The sequence below is a fragment of the Dermacentor andersoni genome, chromosome 9 (genome assembly GCF_023375885.2).
Source record: "Dermacentor andersoni chromosome 9, qqDerAnde1_hic_scaffold, whole genome shotgun sequence".
In the NCBI taxonomy this organism is placed as follows: domain Eukaryota; kingdom Metazoa; phylum Arthropoda; class Arachnida; order Ixodida; family Ixodidae; genus Dermacentor; species Dermacentor andersoni.
The window spans coordinates 7,005,925-7,020,608 of NC_092822.1; the positions used below are offsets into that span (position 1 = coordinate 7,005,925).

Genomic DNA, 14,684 nt, shown 5'->3' on the forward strand with positions numbered 1-14,684 from the left:
GTCAAAATTTGGAGAGGAAAAAAGTCAAAATTTGGAGAGGAAAAAAAAATTCTTGTGTTGTATGCAGGTTTCTAAGTGCAGCACTTGTATTCCAGTGAAACTTTAGGTCTAGAAAACGGCAGCAAAAATGAAAGCCTTGTCTGAGTTTCAAGCATCCGGTGTCTGCATGGCATCAGAAAACTTTTAGCTGCATGTCTATGGCTGTCAATTTTGCCAAGAAATAATGTGTGCTCTCAGGCACTTAGATGAGTGCACTTGTGGAGACGGTGAGGTTACTTGGGACGATCTCCAGTTTACTGAGGGCTTCCGAAGCAGGGCATGGCATGCGAGCAGAAACTGAAGAAGACCGGGCCTGTGTTGTGGCTGCACCGCACCAGAGCTGGCTTTGTTCCCTCCCTATTTGCCTCTCATGCTCCCTGAGCAAGTAGCAGCGGGGCACACTCAAACACTCTAAGCAATGCACTTTAGGCATCCAATTCAGCCCCGACTCATTTCTCAATATTGACATAAACTAATTTTGGAAACAACATAATTAGATCAACTGTAAAGGTGCCGCTATACGAGGCATGCACTAGATTTAGCCACCAGTTTTAGTGGGCAATGCTAAAAGTTGCCTGAAGATCAGATGATTTACTGCGACACAAAAGGATGTGGATCAACAAACAAAGACCAAGTGCCTGTCGCACAGCCTTCACTTGTGAGTAAAGAGGTTCAGATAGCATTGCACAGGGATAGAATAAAGTGACAACTTACAACCAGTCAGAACACACAGTTAATACGCGCAAGCATACCTGCGTATTGACAGGCAACTCCTTGGCCAGGCGCATCACCATAGATTCCAGGTAGAGCGGCAGGCTCTTGATAGGCTGGTTGCTGCTTGTGAAGAAGTGTGGTGACTTCTGCGACAGCAGGCGTAAAGCCCGCCAGCCCGAATTGCTCTGGTATATGATCCTGAAACAGGCCAGACAAAATGCCAACATGAGGCCAATACCTACAACTCCAAAACAATAATATGGTGCCTATAAGACCTGCGCTTCCATAAATTTCTATGACCACAACACTGTTAACAGTGTCCCTTTTGCCCATATGACTTTGGCCAAGGATACTTAAAAGAAAAAATAAACATGTTACCACCACCACCCTGCTCATAAAGCACAGATTTCATTGTTTCCATTGGACTTTGCACTTAACATATGTGATTTCTCACAGGCACTATATGCTTGTCAGTGATGCCATCTTAGTGATTTTATCACCAGATTCAGCGACATCTTGGTCTGTCTAGCAACACATTTTTGTGTTTAACAACCAGCTACATTCTTTAGCAATATGACAGAACGATTGGCAACATTTAGCGACCTTAACATTAAGAAAGTTGCTCCAAAGTTACTTTCTAGGACACACGTCATCATTCAAATGCTAGAAAAAGGTCACTGCAACTGGCTCTACAGTGCATAGACTCTATGGCTATGATATGATACAACCATGGTCTGTACTCTGGGAAGTCATATGCTGCGATTAAGTGCACCCAGGCAAACAGACTTCAAAATTTGATTACTAAATGTTTTTTATTATTATTTGTTTTTATCTTTTTAGAAAATCCATTAGGAAAGGTCTTAACACTGCGAGTGCTGCAGTTTCACTAAGTAAGCTGGTGAAAGTTCACAAGCCTAGCAGTAAAGCAAATTATCCAAATTTACTTATGTTATTATTAACTTATTACAATGCTTACTAAAATTTTATGGTGAGGATTAGAATGTAGCAGGCAGGACATGTGAACTGAAGAGAAGTGTACATATCTGAGTGGCCGGGCTCATTTATACAAATAAATATTGTGCAGAACATTCAGGTGGATCAAGTGGCAACGTAGTATTTGGCCTGTATACAGGTCCCATAATGTTCAGCACCATGTAAATTATGGGGCTTTAGGTGCCGAAACTACGATCTGATTACGAGGCGTGCTGTAGTGGGGACTGCGGAAATTTGGACCAGCTGAGGCTCTTTAACGTGCACCCAAATTTAAGTACACGGGTGTTTTCGCATTTCGCTCCCACTGAACTTCGGCCGCCGTGGCCGTGATTTGATCCCACGACCTCATGCTTAGCAGCCCAACACTATAGCCACTAAGTAAGCACGGCGGGTTGTTCAGCACCATATAAACACAATGACCAAAATTGTGTCGTCTAATTTACCCCTCGTTTCTCAAGCGCCTAGAACTAGAAAGTTTGCGGCATAACATGGACCAAGTGCATGGACCAAGTGCATCCTTCTAGTGGGAGAATCACGTGATGCGTAATCTTTTGGTATGCTGAATTTTTCATCACATAATCCAAAGGTAAACGCAGGATTTCAGCTGTCATCATGCATAATTTTCAATGTGTATACAGGGAAACCTCGTTACTACTAACACCACATTAACGAACTTTTCAGATTAACTAAGTTTTCAGAAATCCCCTGCTGACTTCTTATACTTCCAACATAAAAATATTTCAGTACTACAAACTTCAGAATACCGAACATTTCAGAATAATGATGGTTATTCACTTTCCCTGTGATATTGTTACGATATTATCGGTAGATACCCGAGAGACGAGCCGCCACGAGAACGACGACGAAGTGGGTCTATGCCCTTGGCGTGAGTGAATGTCGGCCTGGCGCTCTGGCTCCAGTCTACTGTAAATAGTCTGTAAATAGCCTCTTTTGTCTGTGTCTTTCTACACGTAATGACACGTAACAATATTAACTACGAACTACTACATGCTACTACGTACTACTCAGTACTACGAATTAATATTCCGAAATCTGGGGATTCTTAGATGTCAGTGTATCCTTTGCGGCAGCCAAAAAAGTAGGCTAGCAGACAACAAGGAGCAAAGGGTGGGCGTCATGGTGCATGGGTTCCGCATAGGTTTAAAAAACCTGAGACAGTGCCCAAGAAAAAAAGAATGTGGGCGAGCGGAGGCGACGACACATCAGGTTTGCAAGTGCATGCTCCTAGCAGAAAAGTGTCATCTAGCAATAGAGGCACATCTCTTCCTTTTCTCACCCTTCTTTCGCGCTGCTTTCTGCGGCCATACTAGCTGCACTTGCTGTTAAACGTAACCTCTGTACTCGCGGGGATGCCACACGGTCACTCTTTGTACTTTCCAGATGGGGTCGTTTGCACGCGCTTGTGCTTTGACATAGTTCAGGTGTCCGCCTCGAGCAAAACAGTTGCAGTGGCCATGGCAAGAAATGTGAAAAGCAAACAAAAAGCAAGAAACATTGTGCTTTGGAGGTGACATGGAGCTACCTTTTTGTCAGTATTTTCTCATTGTCAGCGTCTGTATTGCGCACATCACTCATATTATACGGTGCTTTGGTGGTGTGTGGTGGCGGAATCTATGGAAAACAGCAATAGCGCGTGCTGAGAGCCAACAGTGACATTTTCATGAATAGCTCATATGGTGACAACTTATGAACTGATGGGTTGATGGGCAGAATGGTTAATTTTGGGGCTTTCACCATAACGATCTTTGAGAATAACGAACAATTTACCATGGTCCCTTGAAGTTCGTTATATCGAGATTTCACTGTATTGATAAATAAATGAAGTCCTCTCCACTTCCTCTACACAAATTCTTCTTCTACAGTCCTCTACGCGAATTGGTAGTGTTGGTACATATATGAAAAGGCGGCAGTTCAAAAAAGACAGACAAAGACAAGACGACAAAGACGGGCGCTGAACTTCCAACATGATTGTGAATGGTTCATGAATATATACGTGCTGTCCGAGCCAGGAGGGATGATAATGATACTGTATAGGTTTTTTTTGCGCAAGGGCCAGGGATGGCCAAAGAGCACCAAGAAATGGCGTGGGAGAGTCAATGATGCGGTGAGTGACAACTGTCAGATGTATCATGGCTGTATAGAGGCCTAAAATATTTCCTGTAAGGTACATAAAAGATACAAATATTAAAATATTGGCAAGGACAAGCGATGTGAGTGATGACCATAAAATATAGCCTAAAGTGAAAAAAACATGGAAAAAAAGAAGTGTCTCAACTCCACAAGCCCTACCGCCTGACTAAGATGAATTGAGCACAAGGGTCTGGAAGCACGTGCTATACAAAACAGTTCGCTCGCAGCAATACCTTCTAGACAGAGGAAAGGCTAAGAATATCTCAGACTAATGACATGCAGTACAACATCATGCAAGAAGTTAAGCACTGCTTTGCTTTCAAACAGTGGTTCTGGGCCGAGAAACAGCATCAGATGTAAGGGGATATGTTGTTTGTATGCCAAAGGAAAGTGATATCTTCGCTCTTCTGCTTCCCGGGACTCCAGCAAGACATGGAGTACAGTCAGCCTTTCGCCACATTTGACACAGAGGGGGAAAGAAGTTCTGTGCCAGTTAAAAGGTATGAATGTGTACCATATGTATGCCCTATTCTGAGGCGGCAAAAGAGAACTTCAGATTGCCGTGACCTTCTTAATGATGGTCACTTCCCTAGAACTGGCTTAATTACATGGAGCTTATTCAATGTTTGCTCATTACATAAGTGTTACCAATGGCTCCCGAATTTGTTATGTAGGAATGGCTTCAAGTATGTGGCAGGAATGGGTATGGACAGATTTCTAGGTGTTGTTGCTATGGAAGTTGCCATTTTATCTGCAAGCTTGTTACTCTCTATACACCTATGGCCAGGCACCCAACATATTACAATCTGTTGGTTGGATGCATACATATTGCACAGCAATGAATACAGGTCGTTGATTATAGGATTTTTGTGTTATCGCAGTGACTGTAAAGTTTTGACGACATTCAAGGAATCTGCGAATATAATGGCCTTTGGAAGCTTTGCTTTCTGATGCGTTTAATGAAGATGCCATGAAGATACTGGTTTCAGGTTGTAGAACATCAGATTCCGAAAATGATGAGCCAACAGCCACGTAAGAGACGCCGGCTTGCGACTTTGAAGCATCTGTGTAAAACTCTGGGCAGTTGTATTTCGACTGAAGCTCTAGAATGTGCATCTGTATGTGCACATCTGGAGCGTGTTTTGTTACCTCAATAAATGATGTGTCACATTCAGCAAGTTGCCATTGCCATGGTGGCAACAGCTTCACCAGAGCCGTCAGGCAAGGTTAAAAGATTGAGACACCTATTTCCTCACCAAGTTTACTGACCCGCTCTGAAAAAGGCTCCCTCACTAAGGGACGATTACAGAATCGTGCAGCAGATGTTACATCATTAGTGCTTGTGTAGCAAGGGTGTCAAGGGTTAGACTGTACCTTGAGGAAATATGTGAAACTGCTGTATGTTCTCTGTATGTTAAGGGACCATTCATTCAATTCAATGTATAGACCCTCAATAGGGCTTGTTCTGAAGATGCCTGTGGCCAGACAGATACCCAGACAGTGTACGGGATCCAGTATTTTCAGCGCGCTAGGTGTGGCATAGTGATATATGACGGCACCATAGTCCAACATGATCGAACAACGCTCTTGTAGAGGTTCAATAGACACTTCTTATCACTTCCCTATGTTGTAGGAGAGAGAATTTTAAACAAATTCATTGTTTTTAGGTATTTCGCCTTCAGATATTTGATGTGTGAGATGAATGTCAATTTGGCATCAAGCACTTGAAATTTGGCTTGTACTCCTTATTCACAGGTGTTCATTGCCCATACAGTACGATACTGAGACCTTGAAACAGACGTCTCTTTCTTGAGAAAAGTATACAGGAGCATTTTTGAGGGTTAAGCTTGAAACCGTTTTGATCTGACCATTTGGACACTTTTTTTAGGCCATGTTGTACTAGTCGCTCACAAACCAAAAGGTTACAAGATTTGAAGGCTAATTGTACATCGTCTACGTAGACAGAATAGATAATTGTTGGAAGTAGCGATGCACGGAGTGAGGTCATCTTAACGATGAATAGCGTGCAGCTGAGTAAGCTTCCTTGAGGTACACCAGTTTCTTGTATAAATGAACGGGACAATACATTGCCAATTCTGAATGAAAAAGTACGGTTGGAGAGGTAGCCTCCTATAATGCTAAGCATAATCCCTCGTATGCCCATCTCCGACAGGTCTCACACTATCCCATAGCGCCATGTTGTGTCGTACGCCTTCGTCATGCGAAATGCGAAGGTTGTGGGTTCGGTTCCCGCCTGCGGCAAGTTGTTTTTTCATCCACTTTAATTTCGATTAATTTATCGTTTCTTTATTTCATTTATTAAGCACAAGTAATTTCCCCTATGTTGTCCTTGGTGTCAGTGTTTGTTGGCTTCTTCTGATATGAGTAATAAAAATCGAGCGCCTCGGTTAACCCTCTTTCTTCTCGTTTGTCATATCTAGGAATATAAGCAAGAAGTACTGCTTGCGCACAAATGCCTCATGGATGTTTGCTTTAATGCGCTTCGAGATGGTTGGTTGTAGATCGGCCTTCCCTAAAGCCACATTGAAATGGGTGAAGCATTTTGTTGGACTCTAGGAAATGTACAAGATGGCGATTGATCATTTTCTCAAAAGCTTACAAAGGAAACTCATAAGCACTATAGGACGGTAACTGGTCAGCAATGAAACATCCTTACCATGCTTCAAAAATGAGATAACAATAGCTTCTTTCCACTTAGATCAGGGTGTCTACAAAGATGACATTTCCAAATTCCCTGAGTTTTCCAGGTTTTCCCAGAGTGCCTTCGCAAATTTCCCTGAGCGACGAAGAACTATGTTTTATGTCAAGACAGGAAACCATGTCGCCTGATGCTGTCACTCTCTAGTAAGCATGTGAAAAAATTAAAAAAAAAAAACGACTTAATCCAGTGTGAATACTAAGGAGTAGTGTTTATGTTATTCAAAAAGAGAATAGAAGGGAGGGGCTACTAAAATGCACAGCAAATAAAATGTCTTCGAAAAAAATTACAAATCAATTCGGACATTCTCAAACACGAATAAAAAGGAGATGCATACAGAAGCATTTTAGAATATGAGCTATTTCTATCAACTGATAGCAAGCTCAGTGGTATGAGGCCCGAACATTGTCACAATTGAGATTCTCTCTCAACAGCTCGTAAGTCAACCTCAACTATCCTGACATACTCTCAGCCTGCGTACGACGCCTCAGTGTTGTGTTTCACTGCTTTAAAGAGTTTATTTTGGTTTGTATGAGGGACACCTGCATCTCGGCATCAGCCAAAACTGTTTTTTGAGCTCAAGCTCCTTCAAAGCCGCCGCAGCACGCTTCCTTTCCCATTCATTCCTCAACGCGTAGGTCCTTTCTGTTCTCATCCTCCTTCCGCTGCGTGTTTGCCCCACGGACCATTTGAAACATCTTCTTGGTCCCTAGGGGCCGCGAAAACGTCCGAAAAATCGGCTAGTTGGAAAAAATGAATGCATGTCTTTTACTGCCCTTAAGGGCTCAAACCGCCATAGGCACATTCGAAAAAGCTCTGAAGGCCTGTCGGTACACTTACTAGGCATATTGGTGCTCGCACTGTGACAGGAGATACCAGGTGCACGTGTGTATAATTAAGGGATACATACTGTGTCCCGTGGCAATTGCCCCTTCTCACGCTTATTATGCTTCACCGCAATACTTTTGCGTATGCCTCACTAAGCAACATTTCTGTACAGAGGCGAAGCTAACTTTCGGGAACTGGCGTTATGCAACGCACAGTGCTTTCCGAGCTTTGAAGCCAATCGCGAGGACCACAAAAGTGGAGTCAATGCCATTGCTGACAGCGGCGAATTCTTTTAATAAAAAACACGGCACCGAATGGCAAGAAGCTTAATTGCAAACATCTAAGCAGTTAGGCCTAGCGTTACCGCAGTGGTGGCTACGGCTTCCAGCAGATCTGCGTGCGAGAGCACTGGTTCAAGGTACTCAAAACTGCAGCGGTGGTGGCTTTGATTAATGCCGTTTCGGACCTGCGGTCACGGCAAAAAGTACGGAAAATGGGACGGCAGAAGGTTCTTGCGTGCGAAATTTCAGACGTTCTGATACAGTGATTCTATGGGGTACGTGGTGGTGCCGCGAAACCGTCCCAATTATCGGGAAAGTCGGTCGTTGACTGTACACTGGCTACTCCTCCAGGTGACGAAAGGCCATCAAAGACGATTCGTTACGATTGCTGTCTGTTACTCGAGCCAGCATTACCACAACTTTCGTTCCCTTCTTACAAATTTACAGATAATTTTCCCTGATAGAAGCACAAATTCTCTGAGTTTTTCCAGACAGCTCAAAATCCCTGAGAATTCACGGTTTTATTGGTTGGTAGACACCCTGTAAGATGGAAGATACCCAGCAACCCAGATAGTATTGAAAAGTGTGAGTAGTGTGGTTTGGATGTCGGGGTGGAGGTGCTGAATCATATTGTACATGATTCTAACAGGGCCTGGTGCAGAGCTCTGACAAGCAAGCAGTCACGGAAGCTTTAGGTTTGGCAACGCTAAAAGGACGGTTATAAGGATCCTTTGGGTTAAATTTCCGGTTGAGTGGCTTACATTCTTCTATTCCTTTATATTTCAGAAAGTTCTCCGAATAGTGGGGGGAGCTAGACACGGGCTCGAAGTGCTCACCAAGAGCGTCAGCCTGGTCTTCCAACTTTCTCCCTTCTCCATCCACTAGGGGCAACTGATGGATTTGTTGCTCCTTAAGCCTCCTTAGTCCGTTCCGTACTTTTGCCTCCTGTGTGTATGAATTAGTACCCAAGAGGTCTTTTCCCAGCATGCCCTTCTAGCTTGCCGTCGTGTCCATCTTGCCTGCGATTTAATGTGTTGAATTCGATCAAATTTTTCGCAGTTGTGTATCGAGTGAGTATTTATTTGTTCACACTACCTTACAGGTGAAGGGGCATTAAGTAAGGAGGGGCAACAGTAATTACATGACAAAAAGAGCAAAGTGCAGCATCGTTACCTGCCATTGTAGTAAGCCCCATGCTTTATTTTGTTTCTTCCACGCCTTCTTGCACTCATTGTTCTACCACTGCACTCATCTTTTGGATGAGCTACCGCTTGATTGTGTAATGGATTTGCTTGCTGCGTCGATGATAAAAGCGGTAAAATCCGTTACTGCATCGTCTATATTAAAATCAGGGCATTTGTGTTGATGTATTAAACATTACATTACAGGGGAGTGGTCGCTTCCATAATAATTTTTGGTTACCTTCCATTGCAAGTCAGGAAAAACTGAAGCAGAGCCAAGCGACAGGTCTATTGATGAATATGAATTAGGATGAAGATTACAATAGGTTGGCTCCTTCTTATTGAACAGGCACGCACTGGAGTTTACAAGGACATTTTCAATGAAACAGCCTCTCGCGTAGCATCGTGAGTTTCCCCACATCATGTTGTGGGGATTAAAATCACCTACGAGTATATAATGGTCCGGAAGCTGATCAATTAGGTTGTAAAAATTGCTTTTTCCGAGATGATAATTTGGGGGTATGTATATGGAACGTACAGTGTTCAATTTATTAAAAAGAATTGCCTGAACTGACACTGCCTCAAAGGGCGTCTGAAGGGCGACATATTGACAAGCTACAGACTTGTTGACAACTACTGCAACACCACCAGATGAGACTTTCGCCTCGTCACGGTCTTTACGATAGATGGTGTACTGACAAAGAAAGTTTGTGTGTGGGTTTCAGATGTGTCCCTTGAACACACAGTAACTTTTGGATTTTGCTTGTATAGGCATTCTGTAATGTCGTTGAGGTTATGAAGAAGCCCTCTAACATTCCAATGCAGTATTTGTGTCTCCATTATGATAAATGTGTTTTGTGCTGCGTGTTTAAGAGACGAAGAGGCTCTTTCCAGGCGCTGTGACGCGAGGTTTGTCTATTTTGGAGTGATCGCAAGAGTCTCGCCGCTCCTTAGGCACTGGCGGCGCTGTTTGGCTGGTTGTTGTGTCCATTGCTTCTTGCGAGGTGCTGGGCACGCTCCAGAAGAGCGCTGCGTTTGACGTGAAAACCTTGAGACATCAGACCACCGGCTCGGTGGTCGATGGTCCTTTCTGCTGGGGTGGCGGAACAGCGCTAGCTGCAGCCGCCGGCAGCAGTGGGGGGATGGCATTACCACCAGCTCGCTGCGTGTGGGCTAGACAGCTGCCAGGAGTTAGTGTGTCACTGCCCCCTGACGCGTCACATCGGCAAAGGTATTCTTCGGCAGGTAGGATACCCAACAGCGTGCCTCCTTGAAAGTTATCCTTCACTTGAATTGTTACTATTTTCCTTTTCTTTTTTCCATGATGGGCACGACTGCGAGTATGCGGCATGCTCTCCATCACAGTTCATGCAGTGGAGAGAGTTTTCACAAGATTCAGATGAGTGCTCATGAGCACTGCATTTTGCACAAATTTGGCGGCTCTGTGAACTGTGGCCAAAATGCCGGTATTTGAAACATCGGAGGGGATTTGGCACATATGGCCTTACACGAAGCTTGATGGCCTCAATGGATTTAGGCAGAATACTTGAGCCGAAAGTAAGCATCAAGTTTTTAATCTGGATTTCCTTGCTGTCACACCTGATTTTAATTCTTTTAACATTGATAAAATTCTGCTCAATGAAGCCCTCCAAGAGTTCAGCCTCACTCAAGTTCCAACAGATTATCGTATAAGACAATACCGCAGGTGGTGCTCATAGCATGGTGGGGGGTTACTGTAACTTGAACGCCCCCAAATGACACTAGACTGGGAAGCTTTTTGTACTGTTTGTTGATCATGGAGCTCCAAGAGGAAATCATTAGTTGCCATCCTTGATGCCTTGCAGCCTGGTCCAAAAGCCTGTTAGAGACTTGGAAAGTAGAAAACGGAAGATTGTTCGTACTTGTTTTTCTGGTTTTTCCGAATGATTGACGAGGAATCGTGGGAAGTTTGGTCTTTGACATCCAAAGAACTGGAACACATCTTGGTGCACCCTCTTTTTTGTGGGCAATCAGGGAGTGGTGGGAAGGAACTAGCCATAAGGATATGTGGAGATTTCGGCAGCAATGCTAGCCACCCACCATGGAGCCCAACATGGGGACGCCACAGGAGTTGAAAGAAACATTTCCTGCTGACGCCAACTGTACGTTGTTGCTATAACCAAATATGTGCAACCAAGGTTGGCTGCTCCACACAAGGTTAACCTTTGCTGCCTGTGAAGTTGGAAGTAAAATAAAATTAAAAGGAGCACAGGAAAGACTGACAGTGAGAGAAAGACGAAGGTTGGAGCGAGAGAGAGACAAGAAAAGGGAACTGCCGATTTCCCCCGGGGTGGGTCAGTCCAGGGGTCCGCCTACGTGAAGCCGAGGCCAAAGGGGTGTGTTGCCTCCACCGAGGGGCCTTAAAGGTCCAAACAATCGGCATCAGCTCAACTCCCAGGATCCCCTTTTCCCTGGACACGGCTAAGCCATGCACGGTTAAACGTGGGAGGGTCCAACCCACATCTGCTCGGGTACATGGTGTCGAAACACACCAAAAGCCTGCTGAAGCAGACACCCCTGCAAGGCTGAGCCAGGGGTTTTACACAAGCGCAGATGATAACCTCTGGCTCAGACAGCACATATATATTCATGAACCATTCACTATCATGTTGTTGGAAGTTCAGCGCTCATCCTTGTCGTCTTGTCTCCGTTCGTGCCTTTTTTGTGCAGCTGCCTTTTCCTCTACACTCTCCTTTTAAACTCTTCACCTGCAAGGAACACTAGCTGAACATGAAATATTTTAATAGATGTTTTACACTATGTTGGCCTGTGTTATAATGTTCCAGGGAAGCCTACATTATATCAAAATCCCTCGACAGTTCTAGCGACACTGGAGCAAAATTTTGCGTAAAGTTAACGACTTCTACGCCTCAGTTTAGTGACAACTGCAGGGCGGGGGAGAAATGGTAAACACTGGTGCTTGTTTGCTACACAATCACCCCTACAATTTTTGGGGGATTAAAACCTGCATTTGTGTTAAAACAAACAGGTAAGCAAATAAACAGTTACGAAGCTTATGTGTTTATGAACCAGAAATACCTTTTCAATTTTTTATGAAGGTTGCCAATGTTCCTTTAGTTGTCTATCAAAACATATAGTTAATATCAGTTTAGTTGATATCAGAACATATCCAGGATCGCTTTGCAATTTGTAACACCTTGAAATGCATCAGCAATTGCTTCAGCATGCACAAGAATGGCTCAATTTTCATACTTGGCTCGGCTCTTGGCACCAGCAACAGGGTCACCTTGGTCCGCCGTGATGTCAAAGAACTTTTCCAAGCTAGGAACAAAGTCCCGCTTAGGTGATGAGCATGCTTCCCAGTTGTCCGGGCACAGGTTCCACAGCCGGTTCATCTCAGTGCTGAAAGCGCACAGGACATCACTGATGACCAACAGCTTTTAAAAGCCAAGGTTTCTGCCACACGAGGATTAAATGTACCATTGCTTCCCTTCAAGGTGGTTAAACTTCCTTTTAATCTATTGCTGACAGTTGGCGTCAACTTGTATCCCTGTATTCTTGCACATTCTTCCACCTTAGCTCCACAAAGTGGAGAGCACACTTCTTGACTCAAGTGGTCACGGGACACTCAGGTATCTACTCAAAGGCACTAGAGTGTAGACGCTCTTTTTCTGACCTAAAGACCAGGAACTGTAACCACTTAGGAGGAGTAGATTTTAATGAAGAGAAAGGAGGAGAGGTCGGCCTGGAGAGCGTGTCTCTAGCCTGCTACTCCTCACTGGGGAATGGAGAAGTGGGAAATACAGGGAAAGGTAGGTGGCCGGTGATTATGATATGGTACAATGTTGCATGGATGGTACAGATATGATGGTATGTTGCATAGATTGGTAGATGTTGCATAGCACAAGCATCCCATAGGAGTGGACTTGATTTTGCAGGATCATTCCTTGCACCTAACCACACCATACTTTCCCCTCTCAATTCTCTGGGCAGGCCTCAGTTAAACAAGGCTTGAATGCTAGTACAACTATTAAAAGCAGCAAACTGCCCAGTAAGATAGCTCTACAACAGTTTCCACTCCAAAAGGACATGTCAGCCAAAATTTGCCCCTGTGAACAATGCACCAAGTGCAACTATCCCAAAAGGATACAGATTCGTCAGCTAAGTTCCTGTGACTATTTGACAGGTGCTGCAGCAGCAAGTCTAGGCCAGGTGCTAACATTGACTGTTACACACAACCTTCTTCCCTGGTGCAATCATTTTCTGGAATGCATGCCCTGACCACTTTGTTACCAGTACTGACCGAAAAAAAAATTCGTGAATACCTAACAAATCACTTTCAATAACTTTCTGTTTCCAGTGTTCATCGTTTAGAACCCATCATAAACCACTCTCAATGGTCTACTTTTGACAACCCTACCACCTAGTTTATTTTTTAGCTTATGTATCCCATGTTGCTTCTTTACTTTCATAATTTTTGCTTGCTTGTTTCAAGTCGTAGAAAATCAAAACTTACTTTTTTTATGTGTGTGGTTGCTAGCTTTATTTGTACGTAACCACTCTTACACATGTTTGTATTGTCCCCCATTGTGTAATTCCTTCGGGTCTTCAAGGTGATAATAAATTAAATGAAAGGAATGCCCTATCTGGGTCCACTTTTGAGCTAAAATCCCATTTAGTAGTTTCTCCTTGGTGCAGGCTACTGCTTTTCTGTTTGAGAAATGGCTGCAGCCTTCCCTTCCATATTTTACTTCATCTTGGAAAAAGGGGTGGGGTGGTTCAAGAGTGCGGCAATAACCTGAATGAAACAGCTACAAATTATGACAAGCAACCCACGTACTCGCCAAGCACAACTCTCTTGCCGGCCAGTGCTGCTTTCACCTCATCGCCAAGTTTCCTCTTGAGCCTGTGGAAAGCGCCAAGTCATAACCATTAATACTAAACATCCGTAAACACTGAATTTCGATCTATGAACTGAATACAGACAATAAAGATAGAGTAACAACTCAACTGAATACAGTCGAACTTGACTATATCGAACCCGTTTACATCGAATTATTCTATATATCGAACAATTTCTGGTCACGGTATAGCTACAATGAGTATATATAGAAAAAATTACGCTTACATCGAACAAATATTGCAGTGACTCCCGATATATCGAACGTCAATCGGCGGAAAAGTGCCCCCAGAAGTTGGCTTTCCCTCGCGGTAGCGGGGAAACCCGGCGGCGCGGCTCCATCCAACCGCTCTCTCTACCGTGACCGCGCTGCCTCGGGCTGTTTGGGCGAGCCGTCGACACTACCCCTGTCGCGCATAGTGGAGTCTATTAGGCCACATCCTCCCTCTTTCACTATCATCTTTCACTTGCCATTCCCTCTCCCCTGACGACACTTCGCCGTGCTCCCTCATGGGTTGCAGAATCAAGCGTCCTTCCTTTCTTTAGATCACTATCTATCGACCACGACCTACTGAACTCCAGACCTGCACAGATCTCCCTCTTCCAGCATGCCTGGTCTAGTTCGCCCTTTTCGCCGCTAGGGAAAGAACGTACGAGCAGAGTGGCGCTAGTTATAACCTGTTCGCTGTCGTTTGCTTCTGCGATCGTTCAGCGCTTGTCTTGCCATTTCGGCAGGCACAAAGCGCTTGTATTGGCGGTAAATGAATAAATTCACAAATATACATAAGAAAACATATTTGCGAATGCTTTGCGTTTGAATAGTGAAACTAGAAGAGGAGGAGCGCTGCAAGAAATGTAAACAACGAGCATAGGTGGCA

At 44.2% G+C, this 14,684-nt stretch overlaps 1 protein-coding gene across 2 annotated transcripts in view; it reads right to left on the reverse strand.

Annotated features, from left to right (window-relative positions):
• Positions 1 to 14,684, reverse strand: part of Hpr1 (THO complex 1-like protein Hpr1) — a 66,056-nt gene that overhangs the window by 18,729 nt on the left and 32,643 nt on the right. For both annotated transcript variants that reach the window (XM_055068455.2, XM_050174646.3), the window contains exons 15-17: positions 13,747 to 13,812; positions 12,159 to 12,308; positions 792 to 951 (exon numbers count right to left, since the gene is read on the reverse strand). In XM_055068455.2, the coding sequence (XP_054924430.1) occupies positions 792 to 951; positions 12,159 to 12,308; positions 13,747 to 13,812 (376 nt within the window). The remainder of the gene's footprint in view (positions 1 to 791; positions 952 to 12,158; positions 12,309 to 13,746; positions 13,813 to 14,684) is intronic.